Source organism: Molothrus ater, chromosome 11 (assembly GCF_012460135.2).
Source record: "Molothrus ater isolate BHLD 08-10-18 breed brown headed cowbird chromosome 11, BPBGC_Mater_1.1, whole genome shotgun sequence".
NCBI classification, from domain to species: Eukaryota; Metazoa; Chordata; class Aves; order Passeriformes; family Icteridae; genus Molothrus; species Molothrus ater.
Genome location: NC_050488.2, coordinates 6,913,602 through 6,935,621, shown reverse-complemented (window position 1 = coordinate 6,935,621; position 22,020 = coordinate 6,913,602). Strand labels below are relative to the sequence as shown.

Here is a 22,020-nt window from a genome sequence, read left to right as displayed (position 1 = left end):
TTCTGCGTGTGTCCCCAAGCGCCGCGGGGCTCCTCGAGCTCCAGCCCCATCTGTGCCGCGAGTGTGGGGCCAGGAGGGTGCCCCGTGCCCCTTGCGTGCACGCTGCCCCTCCTGCGCTCCCGGCCCGCCCCTGCCCGCCTCCTGCCCGCTGCTGCCGGAGCGGGGCGGAGCGGGGCGGAGCGCGGCGGGCGGAGCGGGGCCGGGCGGGCAGCGCCGGCGGCGGCAGCGCTGAGGTAGGGCCGGCGCGGCGGGGGCCGAGCAGCGGGGCCAGGCACCCCGCGGGTGGGTGCCCCGGTGCCTTCGCCCCCCTTAAACCCGGGCCGAGGTACCCTGCACCCCTCCCTTGCACCCCTCCTCTCCTGTCCTGCACTCCCTTGCCGCGCTGTTCTGCACCCCTAGCCATGGTGTCTTGCACCCCATGCACTCCTAACCACGCTATCCAGCACCCCTCTGCCCTTCTGCCCATGCACCCCAGTAACTTCTACGCCTGCACCCCAGGAACGCAGCTGCTGCAGCCCTAACCATGGTGTCCTGCCTGCCCTCTGCTTCACCCCGTACCCCCCTGGCCACAGTACCCCTGCTGCCCTGCCCGTGCCCCTGCGCTGCCCACGGCTCTAGTCATGGTGTCCCTGCATCCCAGCTGCAGTGCCTCTGCACCCCGCTGTGTCCCCTGCCTGCCCCCCAGCCATGGTACCCCTGTACCCCACCTGTGCCCCTTGGCACCCCAGCCACCGTACCCCTGCCCCCCTAACCACAATCCCACTGCACCCCTCATGGCCTCTGTGCACCCCCTGCTCCCATACCCCCGTTGACCCCTCCTGCTGAACCCCCATGTGCCCCTTAACACCCCACATCCTCCTGCTCCCCCAGCCACCCAGCTTTCCCCAAACAGCTCCCACATTAGCCTGTCACTCTCATGTGGTCCCCCAGTACCTCTATCCTCTGTTAACACTCAATCCCCCTTCCCCATCCCCATTTCCCTGCACCCCCAGAGCCTTTCCTTGCAGCTCTCCTGTATCCCCTAGCCAGGCAGTAGCCCCCTTTCCCCACCTGCACCCCCTTACACAGCATCCTGCCTTCCTGCCTGCATCCCTAGCCCTCCCACAAACCTCTAACCCCTGGATAATCCCAACTACCACATCTCCCTACCCAACATACCATTCTTCCCCTTTACTCTTCTACATACTCCCCCACCTAGCTGCCCCCCTTTCCTCCCAGCTAGCCCTTCCCTAGATTTCACCCCTTGCCTGGGCATCATAGCCTGTCCTGGCACTGTGTTTGGGGCAGGAACATGTGTTTTGGGGGAAGAATGAATGATGGGCACACCCCCTCCTGCTCTGTACCCAAGTGGGGGGGATTTCTCCCATGGTGGCAGTGTCCCAGGAGTCCCATGGTGGAGACCTTTGCCCCATCTCCCTTCGGTTTCTGTGACGACCAAGTGTGCAGGCGGACTTTGGAGGGGCTGGTGGGTGATTAACCATCTTGCAGCTCTTTCCCCAGAGCTTTGCAGCCCTGCTCCCAGACATGGCACCTGGGAAGCCTGGGAAGAGCACGGGGGCCTCAGAGAACCCCTCGGTTACGCTTTTCCGGGAGTACCTGAGGATTGACACTGTCCACCCTAAACCTGACTATGGTGAGGATGGGGGGACAGGACGGGAAGCCATGTGGGGACTGGGTAATGCAGCTTTGCAGCTCTGATCTTTGGACCCAGGTGCCCAAGTCCTGTACTGGGGCTGTTTTGATCGTGGTGTTAAGGAGTGAATTCCTTGTGCCTTATCTCTGCTGGTGCCTTTGGTTGGGGCAGCACATCTCAAGTGCCCTCAGAGCTGCTGTTTGCTTGTTCTAGCCCTGTGCCCCTTGCTCCCCTTTCCGTGCTGCCCTGGGATGGGTGATCTCCTGTGTAGATCTCCTTCTGTTAACATTTATGTCTTCCCGCTAAAGTGCATTTTATTGGTGAGGAGCTCCCTAAACTCCACTGGAGAAACATTTCCCCTGAACCCACCCCCATTCAATTTTTATTCTTTTCATATTTCCCAAGTCCTCACCCCAAAGGGATGGTGATGAGCTGCTCCCATCCCTGTTCACGGCTACTTCTTGTGTCCAGGACCTGCAGCACCAGTCCACTTTTGTCACCTCTTTCCTTGCTCTGGGAACCCCATCGAGCCTTGGGGTGCCTGGGGGTTTGCAATGGGAGACCCCAGTGTAACTGTGGGCATCCCCACTCTTCCCCAGATGCAGCTGTCCAGTTTCTGGAACGTGTCGGCACTGAGCTGGGCTTGGCCTGCCAAAAAGTGGAGGTGAGCAAGCCGAGAAGCAGCCTTCAGTCTGTCCACCCACCTATCCATCCATCTATCCACCTGTGCTTGGGTCCTCAGTGACCAAGATGTTCCTCTGCCTGCACCCAGAGCTAGACAGGAGTGAACCCCTCTGCCTGTAATCTTCTGCTGACCTGAGCCCTTCCTTAAGCCAGTATTCTGGCTGCTCCCTGCTGACCTCTGCAGCTGCCTGTGCTATGATTAGCAGGGGAGCTGGCAGCGTCACCTTGGCTGGGGCCATCCTTCCTGCTAAGCACTGGCTGTCCTGGGAGACTCCCAGGCACCAGGGGAAGATGCTGGGTTTGTCTTCCCTCCTCTGAATTTTCAGCCAGGTTTGGCACCTGCAGCCAGGCTCTGTCTGGCTGTGGGGGTTCAGGCAGGCCTTATCCTCTCCCAGTGGAGAAAGGGGTGGCAGGTGGTATCCAGAAACTTTTCCCAAGCTGATGCTTTTTGGCTCCAGCTTGTTGGTCCAAGCCTTCCTGTCTTGATCCTGGACCCTGGTGACATCCTGCCTCTGTCCCACAGGTGTGCCAGGGCCGTGTGGTGCTGATCCTGACCTGGCAGGGCACGAACCCCCGCCTGCGCTCCATCCTCCTCAACTCCCACACTGACGTTGTGCCTGTCTTCGAGGTGCTGGAGCAGAGCGAGGGGTGGGAAGGGCACGGAGAGGAGGGCAGGGTGGATGGGAGCTGGAGCCTTCTGTGCCCTTCTGCCATCGTGGATGCTCTTCCCTGCAGGAGCACTGGACCTACCCACCCTTCGAGGCAGTTAAAGATTCACAAGGCAACATCTACGCCCGGGGTGCCCAGGATATGAAGTGCGTCTCCATCCAGTGAGTGGAGGGCTCTGCACCTGCTGGGTGAGCACGGTGCTGGTGGTGCCCCTGAGTGATGCAGGACAGGATGCAACTATCCCCAGGGTCCCTGGGGCCAGAGGTGCCACCTCTGCCCTGAGGTGGCTCAGAGCACACAAGCCCCTCTCCTCCACAATGACCGTACACTACCTTCCCCTGCAAGGTACCTGGAGGCCATCCGGAGGCTGAAGACAGAAGGGAAGTCTTTTGCCCGCACCATCCACCTCACCTTTGTGCCTGGTGAGTCCCCAGGCTGTCCCCTCTCAGGAGGTACAGAGGGGCTGGCAGCTGGGTGGTGCTGTGAAGTCTCCCATGGCAGCCAGGTTCCCCAGATTTTGCCCTCTCCTAGCTCAAGGCTGGAGAGGTTTCCATGTCCAAGGACATCAGGTGTGCTGATGGCGTCCAGGCTGGCATGGAAGGAGGACTAGAGGTGTTGGGCTGGGGGATGCCCCAGTTCCTTCTTCCATGCCAGGCTCTCCCCCACAGATGAGGAGGTGGGCGGACACAAGGGCATGGAGATGTTTGTGCAGCGCCAGGAGTTTAAAGCACTCAACGTGGGCTTTGCCATGGATGAGGGTGAGTATTGGTAGAGCTGGCATTGGGATGTGTCTCCTCTTGGCATCACTCCCCAGGCACCAGCACCCCACATGCTTCCAAGGACCCCCTTGGGGGATCCTTCCCCTGGGCAGTGGGGAATGGACACGGTGCGAGTCTGGAGGAAAATGCTGCTAGGACAGAACAGCATTTTGGTACCTCCATGTTCCACTGACCCTCTGTCTGTGCCCACCACAGGCCTGGCCAGCCCATCTGACACCTTCAGTGTCTTCTATGGAGAGAGGAGCCCATGGTGTGAGTATCTGTGTGTCCACTGCCCTGTCCTTGGCTCTGCTGGGTGCTGGGGCACTCATGCTATCCCAGGCTTTCTGCTCAACCCTTGCCTCTACGCCTGCTGCTGCAGGGATAAAGGTGAAGTGCACGGGTAGCCCCGGGCATGGGTCCCGCTTCATCAGCAACACGGCGGCTGAGAAGATGGTAAGAGATGGGGTACCCCCTGTGCACCCCCATGCCTGCCCTGGGCTGCCAGGCCCCTGCCCATGGGGCTGGTCCTCACCCGCTGCCCTTCCCTCCCCAGCACAAAGTCATCAACTCCTTCCTGGCCTTCAGGGAGAGCGAGAAGCAGAGGTAGGAGATGGGCAGCAGGATGGCAGTGGCTTAGTTCAGTCTGTGAAGGGGCTCTTGGGATCCCAAGCCAAGCTGTGATCTGGTGCTGCTGCCCTGTGCCTCAGTTTCCCCATTTTGGGTGATGGCAGGGTAGGGAAGCACACCTCCCCAGGTGGCAGATAGTGAGTGTCCCTTGCATCCCTCAAGGCTCAAGTCTGACTCCAACTTGACCCTGGGGGATGTCACCTCTCTCAACATGACCATGCTGGAGGGGGGTGTCTCCTTCAACGTGGTGCCCTCTGAGATGGCTGCCAGCTTTGACATCCGCATCCCACCCACTGTGGACCTGAAGGTGGGCACCGTGCCAGCCCCACCTGGGAGAGGAGTGGGATGAGGGTACCCTGCTCACAGCCCTCCTCTGGTCTCTGCCCCAGGCCTTCGAGAAGCAGGTGGCCACATGGTGCCGTGATGCTGGGGAAGGTGTCACCTGTGAGTTCCACCAGGTGAGGGATCTCAGCTACCTGGCCTCCCCTGTCCCTCCCCTGTCAAATGCCACCCCCTCGTCCCTTCATCTGCCCTCTGCCTCTTGTCAGAAATGCATGGACCAACACATCACCTCCACTGAGGAGTCAGACCCGTGGTGGAAGGCCTTCAGTGGGGTCTGTAGGGACATGTAAGTAGTGTCCCTAGGAAGGGCAGGACCCTGGCAGGGACATCCTCTGCTGGAAGCCAGGTTCTCCCCAGGTGTCTCTGAGGTCATGTCAGGGGCTGGGATGGGGATTTGCCAAAGCATCTCACAGTTGCCCCCTAAAAGGGATGGGATTGAGTGTCCTGCAGGGCTGAGGGATGTCCTGGCACAGTCTTTTTGCCCACGGGGTATGAGTAGGACATGGGGACTTGGCTGGCCGTGTGTCCGTGCTGACACAGGGTCTGTCTTGACAGGAAGCTGCAGCTCAAGCTGGAGATCTTCCCAGCTGCCACCGACAGCCGCTACATCCGAGCGGTGAGTGTGCTGCCAGCCTGCCACAGGGCTGAGACCTGGGCTGAGACCACAGCCCCGAGCAGGAGCTGTGTGCAGGTGAAAGGGGGCATGTGGTGCCCGTGCCAGCTGTGACTTCACTTTGTGTGTCCCCATCTCCAGGCAGGACACCCTGCTATTGGCTTTTCTCCCATGAACCGCACGCCGGTGCTGCTCCATGACCACAACGAGTTCCTGAACGAGCAAATCTTCCTGCGGGGCATCGAGATCTACGCCCGCCTCCTGACTGCCCTGGCCTCAGTGCCCCCGCTGCCTGCCGAGGGCTGAGCGCCTGGCGAGGGGCAGGGAGTGCCAAGCAGAGAGACACAAGGCTTTAAAAACAGGGGCAGGGGCTCTGGGCACAGCAGATACCTGCTGCGGAGCTGGGGATGTAATGGCATCGTTCCATGTTGGCTGTGTTCAGGGCTGGCCTGATGGGGACACCCACAGGGTTGTGTCCCCCTTGGTCAGATGACAGTAGAGCCTCATACCCAGGTGCCTCCAGCCTCTCCTGGTGTTGTCAGTGCCTCCCCCTCTCCCTGTGCCATCTCTGGCTGCACTGGCTGGGTGGTGAGGGGCTGGCCAGTGCCCCACTGCCTCCCCATGCCTTGTCCTGCCTCTCTGCCCACTTGCTGGGGGAGCTGGGGCCAGTGCTGCCCACTCTCCCTATCAATAAATCTTGGTAAGCACAGCCTGGAGCGGGGCAGTGTGTCTGTCTGTCCATGCTGGTGCTACCCACGGGGTCGAGGCACTGCAGATTTCCTGGTGCAGTGCAGTTTGCTGGGGTGCATCTCCTGCCCTGGGCTCATTGCCTGCATGACAGCAGTGCAGGCAGGATCCTGCTCGGGCAGGCTGAGGGCCTCTGCTCCCGATCAGCCTCGGGGGACGGGCGCTGGGGCTCATCCTGCTCCCTCCCTCCTTCCCTCCCTCCCGAGCTTCTCCCGCTTCCACAGACCCTCTGGTCAGGGCAGGCAGCGTGCGGGTCTGGGCAGGCACCTCTGCTCACCTGCCAGAGCTGCATTGGCTGCTCCTCCTCCTCCTCCCTGCTCGTTCCCAGCCCTGTGTGGCTCTCAGTGCCCCGGGGTGTGGGATCTGTCCCGGCCGTGCGGCTTCCTGGGGAAACCAAGGGCCTGCCAAGCGAATTGGGGTGGTTTTACACTGCTCAGGAGGCTGCCAGAGCTGCTCCATTACAAAAAGTGGGGGTGAGCCAGGGCTCCTCAGCCTCCTGACCTCTGTTTTAATTAAAAAAGCTGCTGGAACCCTTGGGGGGCTGGGGATAATGAGGGTGCCCTGTGCTGGGCTGGGAGAAGAGATGAGGCTGGTGATGATGAAGCACTGAGGGAGAAGCCACCTGCTCCTCCCCTCCTTCCCCTCCATCCAGTGCAGGGGAAAGTCCAACATTTTTGGGTGCAGGACACACTTGCTGTGTGATGAGGCTCTCAGGGGAAGCCAGCGTGGATTCTCTGAGGTGTCATACAACCACATCCCGTGACCCAGCAGCCCTGGGGGAGGATGGCATAGGAGTGGTGTGGGTACCGTGGGGTCCTTGCTGGCCAGGATCCTTGCCCAGGGTGTTGGCACCTTTGCTTTCCCCTGCCCTGTGGGCGTGCCAGGCTACCTGTGGCACCCTTTGCCCCTCTCGATCCTACTCAGTCCCCTCCCCAGCTGGCCTGCTGTGCCCAGCTTGCCTGGCACCGAGATGGGACTGACAGCTGTGTGCTTGCTGATGCTGGGAGATCACAGCACGCCGAGCATCCTTCCCGGGGGGCAGGTCTGTATGGCCTCTCCTACTCCTCCAGCAGTGCGAGGCTGGGGGACCAGAGCTTCCCTGCCTTGCTCCCCATCCTCAGGGATGAGCCCGAGGTGCTGGCAGGGTCGCTTCAGGGGAAGGGGACTGCAGTAAGATCTAAAGCGTTGCTTTAGGGACACTTTGAGGTGTGCGGAGCTCCCCGGGTCCCCCGGGAGATGGGGCCGTCCCCCCGCGCATCCCCGCCGCCCAGGGCTGGGGTTTGGCGGGGCCGGGCCGGGGCGGGCCGGGGCGGGCCGGGGGCGGTCGGATGGCGGCCCCATAAAGGCTCGGTGCCACGGCGGGCGGAGGGCGCGGCGGCGGGATGCGGGCAGCGGTGGCGGTGTCGCTGTCGCTGTGCTGGCTCTGGGCGGCGGGGCGCAGCCTGCCCCGGCTGCGCCTGTCCTACCGCGGTGAGCCGGGCCGGGGGCACCTGCTGCGGGACGGGCAGGGGCTGTCCAGGGAGGGGCGTGCTCAGGGTGCCCCCTCGGGGACAGGGTGGGGACCTGGGGAGCCTCAGCTGCGGGAGCTGCTCCCAGTGCGGGGTTTTGGTGCTGATTGTGGGCAAATTGTGCTGGGGGCTCGGGCTGGCTGGGGTTTCGTGGGTGGCTGCTCTGCACCCTCCGCTCTCCACCGGGACGTAGAGGCCCCCCGAGGAGGAGGAGGAGGGAGAGAGAACGGGTGACGGGGACAGGGGATGTGCCGGTGCCGCCGGGCTCCGCGCCAGCCCCGCCGCTGCCCGTGGGGGCTCGTCTCCCACGCGGCGTGCGGGGAAACTGAGGCACGGCGCTGTTCCGGCCCCGCACGCTTTGGCTCCTGTGCCGGGTGGGCGCTGCGGTGCGCGGGTGGTCCCCAGCGGGCTGGGTGCTCAGCATCCTGCCCCCGGCTCTTTGGGGGTCCCGGTGCCCCCTCCGAGCCCCGTCGCCCTGGGGTGCGGGTGCCGGGGTGCCGGGGCCCCTCGGGGGTGCGGGGGCAGCGCTCGGGTTTAATTAAAACTCTCCCTGTGATCCTGCTCTGGCTCGCCGCATCCCCCGCTCTGCCAGCCTAATCCACGGGCTGCTCCAGCCAAACCTGACAGAGCCTGGGGCGCCCCAATCTCCTCACGGCCTCAAAGCAATAACCTGCTCTAAAAAATGCAACATAAAATAAATTACATCATGTATATCTTCCCCATTCCTTCCCAGAAGGGGGAAAGACCTGGGCAGCCAGACTTGCAGAGCCTCGGGAGCTGCAGTGCCAGGGAAAGTTGCTCTTCTGCTGCCTGGGCTGGGGGTTCCTGGGTTTTTTGCATCCCTCGCTCTGTCCTGGGGCACAGCAGGTGACCCCAGGGCTACCTCCCTGTGGAACGGGAAACTGAGGCACGCAGTGCCCCCCATCCCCTCATCCTGGGAGCCCGGCGTGGCTCGTGGCTCTGCCCCGGGATGCGACCCGGTGTCCTCAGGCTGGCCTTGGCACAGGGTGAGGACATCTGGGGTCTCAGCAGGGGTGAATCGTGGGGCTCAATGTCTGGCTCAGTGTCTGATCCTCTCCAGCACAAAGTCCATTTCCCAGGTGTGAGGAGCTGCCCGGGGCGGGGTGGAAGCTCCTCAGCCTCCCACGGGAAGTGAGCCACCTTTGGAAGCTGCTTTTTTTTTTTTTTTTTTTTTTTTTTTTTTTTTTTTTTTTTCCCCTTAAGCTGATGATTCCATTCGTTTTCCAAATTGGAAACAGCAACTGAAATTTCCCATGAAACAAATTCTGCCACCGCCTTCTCCCCGGGGGAAGAAAAAAAAATAGAAAATGTCAATTAAAGACATTAGAGTCTCTGAAATTAAAACCATGGTGAGCTGAAGCTGTTTGTGCAGAGCTCCTCGACCTGGGCTCTGTGTGGCTGCTGGCTCTGCTGTGAGGTGACTCTGTGGGGTGACAGGGACAGGCATTGTGCTGTGGGTGCAGTGGTGGCTGTGTATCCAGCTCTCCCTCACACTTCCAGCCACTCTTTCCCTTTTGTTTCAACTTCCAGCAGTGGCTCATGTGAGAGGGGAAAGAGCATTTTGCTGTTGTGAGGACCAGAAGCATTGCCCTGAGCTCTTTGCTGTCCTGAGGGACCCCCACCCTGGGGTGAAGGTGTCCCAGGGGTGGATGGGCCATGGCAAAGGGCTGGTCCCTGGGGATTGGAGGGGAAGGCGCCCTGAGCCAGTGTAACCTGAGGCGCAGGAGGAATTCTCCAGGTCTGGGGGAGAAGGGGAAGCCTTGCCTGAAACAATAAAAGGAGCCTGCCGACTTTGCCAGTGTTGTTTTGAGCTGGGAAAATGTTTTTGCTGGGCAAGAATAGAAGGAGACGACAGCGTTTTCCTGGGCTGGCCCCGGTGATATGGGAGGACCTGGTGCTGGGAGGACACAGGGAGGAGGGTGCCAGACTGGGTGGAGGGACCACCACTGCCTGGAGCCAGCTCTGCTTGCAGGCACAGGGGTGTTTCCAATGAGGATGGAGCGCTGGGGCTGTACCCCCCGTGCCACTGCCACCACCAGCCAGGGCACTGGGACTGCCCCTGAGCAGGGATAGGGTGTGTGGTGGGCTGAAGGTGTCTGTAGTCCCCTGCTGGGGATGGACCTTGTCTCCCTTGCAGGGCCTAGAAGAGGCATTTCCACCAGAATGGGAATTATGTCACTGGCCACCTCCTTGCTGGAAGTGACAAATGTCCCCCCAGCAAGAGCAGGACTTGGTAGCCCAGTGTCCTGACCTGTGGTGGCTGCATTTGTCCCAGCACCACCTCCCCTCTTCTGGGGACATGTGTGGGAGATGCTGGGGCTGGGTTTTACCCTGGGGTCAGCTGCAGTGGCTGGCAGTCTTCCGGGCTGGAGGGTGTTTGGGGACAGAGCTGTGCTCATCAATGGCGCTTTGTCCTCTCCTTCTCTGTCTGGCAGGCACAGTGGCCTGGCCTGGGGTTGGGGTGGGTTCTCAGAGCCCTGTGAAGCTGAGCCATTCCCTCTGGCCCTCTCCCTCTGGCAGCTGTGGCAGCTCTGTGGGCACCACTGTGCTGGCTCAATGACCCTGAAAGTAATTTCCTACTGGAAACCAGTTGAGCCACTGCCCCCGTGTTGTCATCACTGTGAGGCATTGCACGAGATTCAGGCTTGGACTTGCTCTGGGGGCTTTGACTGTCAGACCCTGTTGGGATGGGATGTCCATCCCTGGGATACCCCCATGCTGGTGCCTCTCCCCAGGTGCCTTGTGTGTGCCATGGAGGAAGCCATCCTGTCAGTGAGTTCTGGTGGCACTGGCAGCAGCGGGCTTGGCGTGGCAGTTTCCCCATGGCACTGGCTGGGTGCCTGCTATTGTGTCCTTGGCTGGCACCCAGCAGGGACAGGACCTGCTTTGCACCCACCCCGTGTCTGGTCTCGCCTCCATCCCAGCCTGGGGCTGCTGGCACTGCCCAGCTTGCTGTGGCACAGCCACAGTGGGAGTCTGGGGTGGTTCAGCCAAACCTTGCTGGGGGTGGCAACCTTTCCTGGGACCCTGCTGCTGATTGTTGGCTCTGCAGCTTTGTCCTTGGCTGGCAGGGAGAGCAGCACTCCAGCCAGGTTGAGGCTGGGATGCCCATGAGGCAGATGCTGCCATGGCTGGAGTGGCTGTGAGCAGCTCTGCTGACTCCAGCACAGCTCCATGGTACTCAGCAGCTCCGAGGAACCCTTGGGGCTGGGATGGCTCCTGCTGATGCTTTCACCTCTTCCTGGCAGAGCTTTTAGGCTCCAACCGCTCCGTGCTCTTCTTTGGCCACCGCGGCTCCCTGGGCTTCCGCTGCCTCTACCTGGACGAGTACCGCGACCGGCTCTTCCTCGGGGGCAAGGATGTGCTCTACTCCCTGCTCCTGGATGGGGCCACTGCAGATGCCAAGGAGGTGAGCTGGGTGCTGCTGAGCATCTGGAGTGTCTGTCCCCACCCTGGCCCCCTGTGGACCTGTCAGTGTCCAACTGAGCCGGGCAAAGTCACTCTGCAAGTGTGACTTTCACAGGCCTGCCCTGGCATGGCCTCATCTCAAGTGCCTCGAAATTATTCTGTAAACTTGTAGTGCCTGGCAAGGGCAGGCTGGCTGAGGTGGCTGGAGGGAAATTAGCTGGTAATTAGTCATGATCATCAGCCTAGGAAACTGGTAGTGCAGCTCACCAGTGATTCCTGGGCAGTGAGCATTGTTTTGGACCCCCCTCTTCTAAAAAACTGCCACTGGGAGATGGAGTGATGCCCATCCCCATCTGGGCATTCCCTTCACAGGCCAAATATTCAGCTGAAAGCCTGCAGAGACAAGGAGCTAAAGGGATCCATCACTGCAAGAAGTTGTGCCAGGGTTCACCTGGAAAAGCCCCCAGATCTCTCCTAGTTCCTTGGTGGGAGAGATGATGGACCAGAATGATGGTGCTGGGTGGTAGTTCCCCTCCTCTTTCACCCTCTCCACTTTGACTTTTTGTTTTTCAAACACGGCTCTGGGCTGTTTCTAGCTGAAGAGAGGAGGGGAGGAAATGAAGTGCCCCTCAGCGAGCTGGGTCACTGCAGTGGGGTCAAGGGCTTGTGTACCCAAGCTGCCCTCAGTCCAAGAGCTGCTAAAGGCTGTGGGGGACATGGACTCCATCACTCCTGCTGTCCCCTGAGCACCCTTTCCCCAGGCCACCCACAAGCCCACCCCCTTCCAGGCCAGCTCCAGCCATTCCCAGCATGACCACCCAAATCCAGCCCAGCTGTGGGCTGTGACTGCCAGGATGCATCTGCCCAGGAGGAAGGGTCCTGCTCGGGGTTGTAGGGTGGGAGTCCCGGGCTGGGTGGGCTCCAGGGAACTGTGGTCCCTCTCTCTGTCCCTCTCTCTATCTGCTTGCCATTGGCAGCCTGGGGATGTGGATTTGCATGGCTGGGTGCCTGCTGTCCCCCCTCCCTGCTCCAGCAGACCCTTTGTGTTCCAGATCTATTGGCCACCCCGCCCTGGGCAGACGCAGGAGTGTTTCCAGAAGGGGAAGGACCCAGGGGTGAGTCTGTCCCATGTGTGCTCTGCTGTGAGCTGGGGGATGCCAGATGGGTCCCCTTGTGACAGATGGTTCCTCCCATGTTGGGGCTGTGCCATGTCACCTGCCAGGGGTGGCCCTGGGGCTCAGGGGCCAGTTAATCCTCGTGCAAGAGGGAAACTGAGGCAGGGAATCTGCGGCCAGTCCTGGCCATGCAATAGTCTTGCTCCAGGCTCTGGAAATCCTGTCTTACTTGCTCTGCTCAGCCCTGTGGGCAGAGAGTGGTGGCCAGTGTGTCCCAATGTGGCTGCACAAGCAGGCAGGGATAGCTGGGCTCTGGAACTGGAGCTTGGAGGGACCCAAACACCCATGCTGTGCTCCAGACCCCAGCAACACTGCCTGCCCCATCCTGGCTGTCCCTGATGGTGGGAAATCTGTAACTGGCTCAGGTTTGGTGACCTTGTTCCCTAAACCTTACCCCTCTTTGCATCCCCCTGCCCGATATGGAACAGGACTGTGGCGGGGAGAAAGTCCCCAAGGCTCCCCTGGCCCAGACAAATTGCTCCCAGGAGTCCCTGTTCTGCTCTCTGTGTTTATTTTACCAGCTCTCACCGACAGATCCAAGCCAGGGCAGGCTCAACTTTTTATTTTTCTTGAACGTATATTTTTTTTCCCTTGCTATTTTAGAGGCTCTTTGCAAAGAGAAAATAAACAGCAGGAGGCTGGGAGCCCCCGGGGCGGCTGGGCAGCGGTGTTCCCAGCAGAGGAGGGGCTCACATCCCGCTGTGGAGGGGACAATGCAGGGCAGGCAGGGCTGGTGCTGGCCAGGGGAGCTGCCAAGCTAATGGTGGAGAAGGATGGGAGCCCTTTTCCAATGGGAACTGCCGGGAGAAAATGCACAAAGTCAGAGGTGGCAGGTCTCCAGCCCTGGGAATGTCATTGCTGCCGTCCCTCAGAGAAGGGGACAATTCCAGATGGCAGCGACCAGGGCTGTTCTGGAGGCAGCCCAGGATGCCTGTGGGTCTCTGTCTGTCTCCACTGTTTCCTCCTTTTGTTTCATCCCTGGCCTAAGCAGGAATGTGACGGGGAAGGATGTCCCTGCATCTGGTCACGTCCTGGGTGCCAGGGGTTCGGGGCCGGGTTTGCAGCTTGCAGGGCAGGTGACATTGCTGCCCTGGCCAGCGTGGACTGTGCCACAGGGTGAGTGCACAGGTGCCTGTGGGCATGAGATGCCCAGGTGGCATCTGGATCCTGTGCGGTTCCCCTGGGATGCTCTGGGCAGCAGGAGGATCAGTAAAAAGCCCTGTTGTTTTGCAGTGGGCTGGGGCCCAGCCAGATGAAGTCCATACAAGCCCTGTCAGTGGGCACAAGCTGCCACCACAGATCCCTGGCACCAGGGGAGGCAGGGAGCCTGGGTGGAGCTCAGGGAGCCAGGGCTGGGGCTCACCCACTGTGGCAGGGGCCCAGGCTGAGGCGGGGAGCTGGGATGGGCACAGCACCAATACCCAGTGACCCTTCCTGTCCCTGCTGTCCCCCCAGACTGACTGTGCCAACTATGTCCGTGTGCTGCATCCCTACAACCGGACACACCTGCTGGCCTGCGGGACAGGCGCCTTCCACCCCATGTGCACCTTCGTCTACGTGGGGCACCGTGGTGAGGTAGGGCAGCATCCCCAGCAGGACAGCCCTGGAATACAGATCCCCACTGCCTGCCTCTCTCCCGAGGGGCCTTGGGACTACATGGGGATGCTGGATGTGCAGTTTGCTCTAACCTGAATACCGGTGGGGGGGGGGGGGGGGAGTGTCAGGAACCAGCTCCCTGTTGTCCCTTTGTCCTTCTGCTACTCCCTGTCCAGCTTTCCCACCTGTCTGGTCTGGGATCCCCTTTATAGACCTGTCCCCAGGGGCTGGTGTCCTGCCAGGGGCTGAGGTGCGGGTGGTATTTTCTCCTCACCAGCTCACTGCTCACAAATCAAGTTGGCTGGGGTGGAATGGCAGGACACCCCTCAGAACCCTCCCCACAGCCTGGCCCTGTCTGTACCATGATGACTCTGACCAGGCAGGCAAGCAAGCAATGGGGCTGGCAGGGTCCCCTTTAGCTGCTGTACACCTTTTTGGGATCAGTCTTGCCTCAAAAAGCGTGGATGCTGCTTCCAGATGGTCCTTTGGGTGCCCTGAGTCAAGTGCAGGTTGGGCAAGGATCAGAGGTGGCCCCTGCATGTCCCAGGGCTCACCTGCCTGCTCCTCTCCCCAGCACACCTTCAGCCTGGACCCTGCCAGCGTGGAGAGCGGCCGGGGCCGGTGCCCGCACGAGCCCAGCCGCGCTTTCGCCAGCACCGTCATCGGTGGGTGTCCTCCTCGGGATGTGGGAGCCTCGGGGGTGTCCCAGGGATGGTCCCCGTGGCAGCAGCTTGGTGTGTTTGCAGGTGGGGAGCTGTACGCCGGCCTCACGGCAGATTTCCTGGGGCGTGATCCCGGCGTGTTCCGCAGCATGGGGACCCGCTCCGCCCTGCGCACGGAGGTGGACCAGCGCTTACTGCACGGTAACAGCTGCCCTCTGCCCCTCCCTCTCCCCCAGCCAGGGACCACCAACCTTATGGTGGCCAGAGCATCTGTGGCCATGCTGCAGCATCCCCCATGCCAGCTAAGGGCAGGGACAGGCACCAGGACAGCAAGGTCTGGGGGTGCTGCTGGCTGGCATCCAGCCCCAGCATGGACTGGGGCTCTGGAGGTGGTGGCTGTGCTCTCTCTCCCCACTTGACACGACCAGCTCTTGCTTGCAGATCCCAAATTTGTGGCAGCCCACTTGATCCCAGACAACAATGACCGGGACAATGACAAAGCCTATTTCTTCTTCACGGAGAAGGTGGTGGAGGCAGATAGAAAGGAGCACTCCATTGTCAGCCGTGTGGGGCGTGTCTGCGTGGTAGGATGCTGGTGGGGACGTGGGGAACGGGGATGCACCAGTCACAGCAGTGGCCCTGATACTCCTTGTCCCTGCAGAATGATGCTGGTGGCCAGAGGGTGCTGGTCAACAAGTGGAGCACCTTCAACAAGGCCCGGCTGGTGTGCTCAGTCCCTGGCCCTGATGGCATTGACACCTACTTTGATGAGCTGGGTAAGGTGTGAGCTGGGTAGGTGAGATACAGCTCTGTACAGATGGAGCTGTATCTCACTGGGGCTAGTCACTTAGTTGGATTTCAGGAAAAAGCCCATGCTTTCATTTCCAGAGGATGTCTTCTTGCTGAGGACAAAGGATGGGAAGAGCCCGGAGATCTATGCCCTTTTCAGCACTGTCAGGTGGGTGATCCAGCTCCAGCCTCTGGGGACATCCAGCTGCAGCTGCCCATGACCTGCCCTTTCACTGTCACTGTCACCAAGGGTTGCTGGCTACTCCCCGTGTCTTTTGGGGATGTCAGTGTCCCTGCTGTCTGCAGTGCCAAGCATGGCTCTGCTCAACCCACTCTCTGTCCCCTTGCAGCCACGTTTTCCGGGGCTCTGCTGTCTGCGTGTACCGCATGGCCGACATCCGGGAGGTGTTCAACGGGCCCTTTGCCCACCGGGAGAGCCCCCATCACCAGTGGGCTCCCTACGAGGGCAGGGTGCCCTACCCACGGCCGGGTGTGGTGAGTGACTCCCTGGAGCCCCAGGTCCCCTCCTCCTCCAGCTGCTCTTCTGGGGTGGTGATGGAGCCATCCCCATCTTCTCACTTCTCACTGGAGAGGTCAGCTGGTGCTTTGCCAAGGTCTGGCACTGGGGTGGAAGAGATGGATGCCAAACTAGGAGGCAGAGAGGGGACCAAAGACATCTCTGAAGGGCGAGGGAGGGGGAAGGAGTGATGGGTGCTGGGGTGTCTGGGCTAAGCTGGGCCCCTCCTGTCCCTGCAGTGTCCCAGCAAGACCACCAACCAGCCCCGGCGGCAGTACGGCACCACCAAGGACTTCCCTGACGAGGTGCTGCACTTTGCCCGTGCCCACCCCCTCATGTTCCAGCCCGTGCTCCCCCGGCACCGCCGGCCCCTCCTGGTGAAGACCGACCTGCCCCAGCGGCTGCGCCAGCTCGTGGTGGACAGGGTGGAGGCCGAGGACGGGCAGCACGACGTCCTCTTCCTCGGCACAGGTGAGCAGCAGGGGCAGAGTGCAGGAAGGAGCCGTGGAGCTGGGGGTCCCAGTGGGGACCCCCCGGGCTGTGAGATGCAGGGTGCTCACACCTTCATCCTCCTTGGCCCCCAGATGCTGGCTCAGTGCTGAAGGTGGTGGTCATGCAGAAGACGAGCTCAGCCGTGACTGAAGAAGTCATCCTGGAGGAGCTGCAGGTTTTTAAGGTGACATTTACTGCCCCACTTGCAAGGGAGGGGGCAGTGGGGTGGGCTCAGGTTGGGGACATGTGGGGATGGAGGGTCAGGGCTGTCACTGCATTGTTGATCACTGGAAGGTCTCAGGGTTGTGAGGGCAGAGGCCAGCTGGGGGTATTTTCACCCTCCCCAAAACATTCCTGATGCTCTGCCAAGCCCTGGTGGCTCTGAATGAGCTGGGCTGTCTGTGGTGAGGATTATGCCAGCCTGATGTCCACTGCCCTCCCCTACAGATGCCTGTGCCCATCACCCAGATGGAGATCTCTGTCAAACGTGTGAGTACAGACACACCTTGGTCATGGGGCTGGGGACCGGGCAGGTGTCTAGCTGTGGTCATCAGCCTCCTAAAGCCATGTGATGTGTGCCCTGGGGTCTCCTGGCTGGGCCCCCAGGCGCCAAGCCCATGGGGGTTGCCAACCTCACCACCTTGGTGCTGTTCCCCCAGCAAACGCTCTATGTGGGCTCCAGCCTGGGCGTGGCCCAGGTGCGGCTGCACCAGTGTGAGTCCTATGGCACTGCCTGTGCCGAGTGCTGCCTGGCCAGGGATCCCTACTGTGCCTGGGATGGCACTGCCTGCACCCACTACCAGCCCTCGGGCAAGCGCCGCCAGCGCCGCCAGGACACGCGCCAGCCCAACCCTGCCCACCAGTGCCTGGACCAGAACCTGACCGGTGAGACTGGGGACCCCAGGGCTGGGGGGCTCCTCCCAGTGCCCCAAGATGGCCTGACATGCACAGCCCTAGCACACAGAGGGGCTTGTGGCCCTTCCATGTGGGCACCCTCATCTGCCCATCTCAGAGACCAGGGCATGCCCTGAGAGAAGGTGGGTGCTGCTGGGGCTGGGGCTGGCCACGGGGAGAGAAGGGAATGAAGCCACACAGTGGCCAAGGGGGGCTGACACCTGGGCAGGTGGAAGCCTGGCTCTGCCCTCCCTGCGAGCCCGTGCCTGTGTTTGCCCTAGTGGACGATTTTGAGAGCGTTGAGGAGAAGGTGCTTTACGGGGCAGAGGACAACAGCACCTTCCTGGAGTGCGTGCCTCGCTCCCCGCAGGCCAGCGTGCAGTGGTTTGTCCAGAGGCCGCCCGACGAGCAGCGGGACGAGGTGAGGCTCCCCTGCCCTGCTCCCGATGTGGGGACACGGGAGGGACGTGGGGGCACACCCGGACCCTCCCAACGCCCCGGTGGCCCGCAGGTGAAGACGGACGAGCGGATCCTGCAGACGGAGCAGGGGCTGCTGTTCCGCAGGCTGCACCGGCACGATGCCGGCACCTACTACTGCAAAACGCTGGAGCACGGCTTCACCCAGACCGTGGCCAAGACCGTCCTGCGGGTCATCCCCAGCCAGCAGCTGGCACACTCCTTCCCCCGGGGCCCAGGGGATGAGCTCCCACCCCTGCTGTGCCCCGAGCCCCGGCTGCTGCCCCAGGCTCCCAAGAGCTGGTTCAAGGACATCATGCACCTGGTCAGCTCCCCAAACCTGCGGCGCGTGGAGGAGTACTGCGCCCGCCTCTGGTGCAGCAGCCGCCCTCAGCACCGCAAGAGCAAGCTGGCCCAGGCCAAGCTGGTCCTGGCCGGCGTGGACGTGGCCAAAAAGGGACGGACAGGCAAAGCCCACAGCGAGAGGAACCGTGTGCCCCGGCACGCACCGGCCACTTAGGGAGGGCAGGGGACAGACGTGGGGCAGCTGTGGGCAGGGACCAGCTCCCTGTGCTGCTGCTGGGGCCTCTTCACCTGCTGCTGGGTGGCTTGCAGTGCTGCCAGCCTGATCCCCCTGGCTGGAGTGGATGGGCAGGTCCCTGTCACCCTCAGGGGCTGCAGGGTCACTTCACAAACAGGCAGTGAGGTGGGACACGTTGGCCCCCCTTGCTCTTGCAGGTGATGCAGCAGGTGGGGGCCGTGGTGCCTGGGTGGGCTGGGGCACAGTGGCACGGTGCCACCCAGGCCCTGCTGTCACCCAGGTGCTGCCTGGATCCCTCTGTGAATATTGGGGCCATGTGTGGTGCCATGGGGAGCAGCTGATGGCTCCAGGCTCTTCCCACACCAGCACAGAGCCTGGGGAAGATGATGCCTGCTCATCTGTATGGGGGAAAGCCAGCATCATCCCAAAAAGCCTCTGTGTACTGGAGGAGCTCTGTCACATGCTGTGCCTGGGGAGCCAGAGCTGTGCTATGCCACCCAGGGTATGTCCTGGGGGATGGGGCTCCTGCCTACCTTCCCTTGGCACTGGGACACACTCAGCAGTGCCAGCTGTTCTGGGTGCAGCTCTCCACTTCCCCTCTCTCCGCCCCACAGACACAGTTTTAGGGCTGGGGAGAGAAGTGAACGGCTGTGGGCAGGTTAGACCTGTTCCTGGGTAAACACTGGGAGAGGCACTAATGCCACCGCTGTCACTGTGCCCAGGTGGGAGCAGGGACAGGCAGAGGGCAGCCCCAGCAGAGTTTGGGGGGCTGGGGTGGTTTCTGCTGGCAGGTGGCCCTGCAGGGCCGGTTTGGGTGGGCTCCTGCTGCCTGGTGGAGCTAAAGCAGCACCCAGGGCCTCCCCCAAACGCAGGGGTTGGGGGTAGGTGCATGGAGGGCACCTCCAGGCTGCCAGCAAGGTGTTCCTTGCTTTCCTCAGCCGACATGAGCTCACTCAGTCAGCCCGGGGTGATAAAGATCTGCCCCTTCCTGAGGCAGGGCAGCCCCACACAATGGTGTGAACCACGGCCCCGCCGGGACCGGCATTGTTCAGAGCTGGAGGAACGGGAAAGAAAAATAATAATAATAATAATTAAAAGGCCCTAAATAGCTCACACAAAGCCAGGTCATGATATCATCTCTCCTCCCCGTGTGTGTTTGTGCTGCAGCAGTGGCTCCCTGGGAGCAGCATGGCCCCATCCCATGGAGATGGGCTGGGGGTCCTGGCCCTCTTCTCCAGCTTCTCCTGCTCCCTGTCCCACCTCTCCTGCAACCTCCTGGGTCTCCTGGGATGGGAGAGCTGTGGTGGGGCGGGCAGGCTGGGACATTTTCTGCAGGGAGCGGAGTGGTGTGGGTGGTGCTGATTTATGGGGCCAGACAGGAGCCAAGCACGTGGATCTGGATAATTGCAGGCCTGGGGGGCACAGGTGAACAACAGCCAGCAAGCAGAGACAGGGAGGGACCTGGGTGAAAAGCCTGGAATGAGACAGGAGTGTGATTCCCCAGGGCCTAGATTACAGAGCTCTGCAGTGCCTGCAGTGACCCGTGCACCCCTCTGCCCCGAGTGACCCCTGTGCCCCACGGAGCAGGGGCTGGGCTGCCCACGCTGGGGGAGGCAGCTGGAGGGGCCCTGAGGGCTCTGCTGCCTTTGGGACCTGGCCTTGAGGTGAACTGTGACAGGCTGGAGGTGGCACCAGGGCCAGCAAGGCTTCAAACTGAGCAGGAACAGACACCAGGAGCAAACAGTCCCCTAAACAGTCCCTCCGTTTGGGGGTGCTTTGTCTCTGCTCCCAGTAAATCTCTGGGGTAGCTGAGCCTGGTCCTCCTGGGTAGATTTACCACTAAGGCTGGAGCAGGAGAGATTTTGTCAGGACTGCATTCTGCAGCCTTGTCTCTGGTGATCACCAGCCAGCTGAGGCAACCTGTGACCCTAGAAACTTCCAGGGAGGGGCTGAGCAGCCATGTGCACACCCACATGTGTAGAATCCGTGTGCAATACAACACACATGCAGTACAATGCACCTGGGGCTGGAAGGAGGCAGCACCCGGGGCAGGTCCAGCACCCCGGGCAGCCCGGTTTCTGCAGGGGGAGCAGTCCCACCTGGGCTGGGCACTGTCCTGGGGCAGGGTGGGTGAGGGGATCCCTGGGGCCGGCCAGGCGTGGGAACAGCCCCAGAACAAAGCCACTCCTATTTTTATCCCGCTTCCCAAGGAAGTGCATCCAGGGGCGCACGCTCGCCCTGGCAGCCTGCCAGCCTCCCCGGGCAGCCACGGCTGAGCTGCTGGCCAGGCAGGGCCGGCCCCAGGCTCACCAGCAGCCCTCACACCTCGGTACACAATCACAGCCCCCACTGGGCTGGAAGAGATCTCTGAGTCCAACCTGTGACCCGACATCACCGCTGTGTCACCAGACCATGGCACGAGTGCCACAGCCAGCCTTGCCTTAAACACCCCCAGGGACAGTGACCCCACATCTCCCTGAGCAGCCTGTTCCAAGCTCTGATCACCTGTGCTGTGAAGAAATTCTTCCTGATGTCCAACACCTCCCCCGGTGCAGCTGCAGACTGTGTCCCTCTCATCCTTCTTTAGCTGCTGGGAGGAGAGGCTGGGGAGTGCAGCCCTTCATCAACAGGCCAGCCTGGGCTGCTGAGCCTGAGCCCCATCATCATCATCATCACCACCATCATCAGAGACTGGGCAGTGCAGCCCCTCATCAACAGGCCAGCCTGGGCTGCTGAGCCTGAGCCCCATCATCATCATCATCACCACCATCATCAGAGACTGGGCAGTGCAGCCCCTCATCAACAGGGCAGCCCCGGCTGCTGAGCCATCATCATCACCATCATCATCCCCAAACAACCCCACAGACAAAACACTACAACTCCACCAGGCAGATGCACCCACATTATCATTTTTGCTATTTCTTTCCTCCCAACACGTACATTTTCAGAGCCCCTGTTATGAGCACTGGCCATGGGCTCCATCCTGCAGCCCCGCAGGTTGCTGTTCTGGGGGAGGCCTGTCCCCCAGCAGTGCTGTGGAGTGTCACAGTGAGCAGAGGGTCCCTGAGGCACAGGGCAGAACTGAACAAGCATTGAGTATCAAAATGTCTGGAGAATTGCAGGCATAAAGAGCATATGCCAATAGCTGAACTCCCCAGAAAATAAAGGGAAGTAGCAGCATACAGTGAGGAAAGGGAGAGAAGAGAGGCTGGAAATCAGTCACCAGGAATCACAGAGAGATGTGACAAACCCTACTGCTCTAGAGGCAATAAGCTCCAGACATCCATCCGTCCTGCACACCCTGCGCCAGAAAAAATGTGAAAAACACGTTCACTGTCCTGTGAAATTTTAAACAGTTCAATGAAGGCCAACAGGAGACAAAGCCCATAAAGCAAAGATTGTTATGGCCGGGCGTGTCTCAGCCAAGAGCACACCTGCTCTATTGGAAACACCCTTCATGCACCATTTCTATGGCATCAGCCTGTTACATATGCATAAACAATTATACATAGTAAACTTTTCCCTGAACTATTTTACATATTCCAAGAACTGTTTAGCATGGCTCCTCCTTGGTTCCACCCTTTTAGAGCACGTGTATTCCTTGGCTGTGGGTTTGGTCCATTTTATCACCACCTGCAGTTTTGGCCCACAGTGCCTTCAGAAGGGGAGTGCTGATGGCTGGCACATCTGTACAGGTGTCCTCATCCTGTGTCCATGGGATGTTATCCCATCCCAGCAGGGAGTTTAACAAAGGCACACTCACATCAGCTATTTCACCAAGCTAAATTAACAGCAGAAATTAAAACTGTGTCTTTGCAACAAAGTTGCTTTAACACCACACATGTAAAATCCATTTTAATATTCGCGAAAAACCAACATTACAGT

The 22,020-nt window shown here is 60.8% G+C and overlaps 2 protein-coding genes across 2 annotated transcripts; both read left to right on the top strand.

Annotated features, from left to right (window-relative positions):
• Positions 1-189: 189 nt before the first annotated feature.
• ACY1 (aminoacylase 1) lies at positions 190-6,045 on the top strand. The gene is made up of 15 exons (XM_036391305.2): positions 190-233; positions 1,501-1,633; positions 2,233-2,297; positions 2,841-2,945; positions 3,053-3,147; positions 3,332-3,408; positions 3,655-3,744; positions 3,961-4,017; positions 4,127-4,200; positions 4,301-4,350; positions 4,537-4,681; positions 4,764-4,832; positions 4,923-5,002; positions 5,272-5,332; positions 5,471-6,045. Exons 2-15 carry the CDS (start codon positions 1,525-1,527, stop codon positions 5,633-5,635), a joined length of 1,242 nt encoding a protein of 413 aa, XP_036247198.1. The 5' UTR covers positions 190-233; positions 1,501-1,524; the 3' UTR covers positions 5,636-6,045.
• Positions 6,046-7,458: 1,413 nt separating this feature from the next.
• On the top strand, positions 7,459-19,254 carry SEMA3G (semaphorin 3G). The gene is made up of 16 exons (XM_036391250.1): positions 7,459-7,546; positions 10,854-11,014; positions 12,066-12,128; positions 13,644-13,763; positions 14,359-14,449; positions 14,531-14,647; positions 14,888-15,030; positions 15,108-15,222; positions 15,335-15,404; positions 15,586-15,730; positions 15,992-16,223; positions 16,337-16,428; positions 16,692-16,733; positions 16,904-17,129; positions 17,420-17,559; positions 17,650-19,254. Exons 1-16 carry the CDS (start codon positions 7,459-7,461, stop codon positions 18,112-18,114), a joined length of 2,310 nt encoding a protein of 769 aa, XP_036247143.1. The 3' UTR covers positions 18,115-19,254.
• Positions 19,255-22,020: the final 2,766 nt, after the last annotated feature.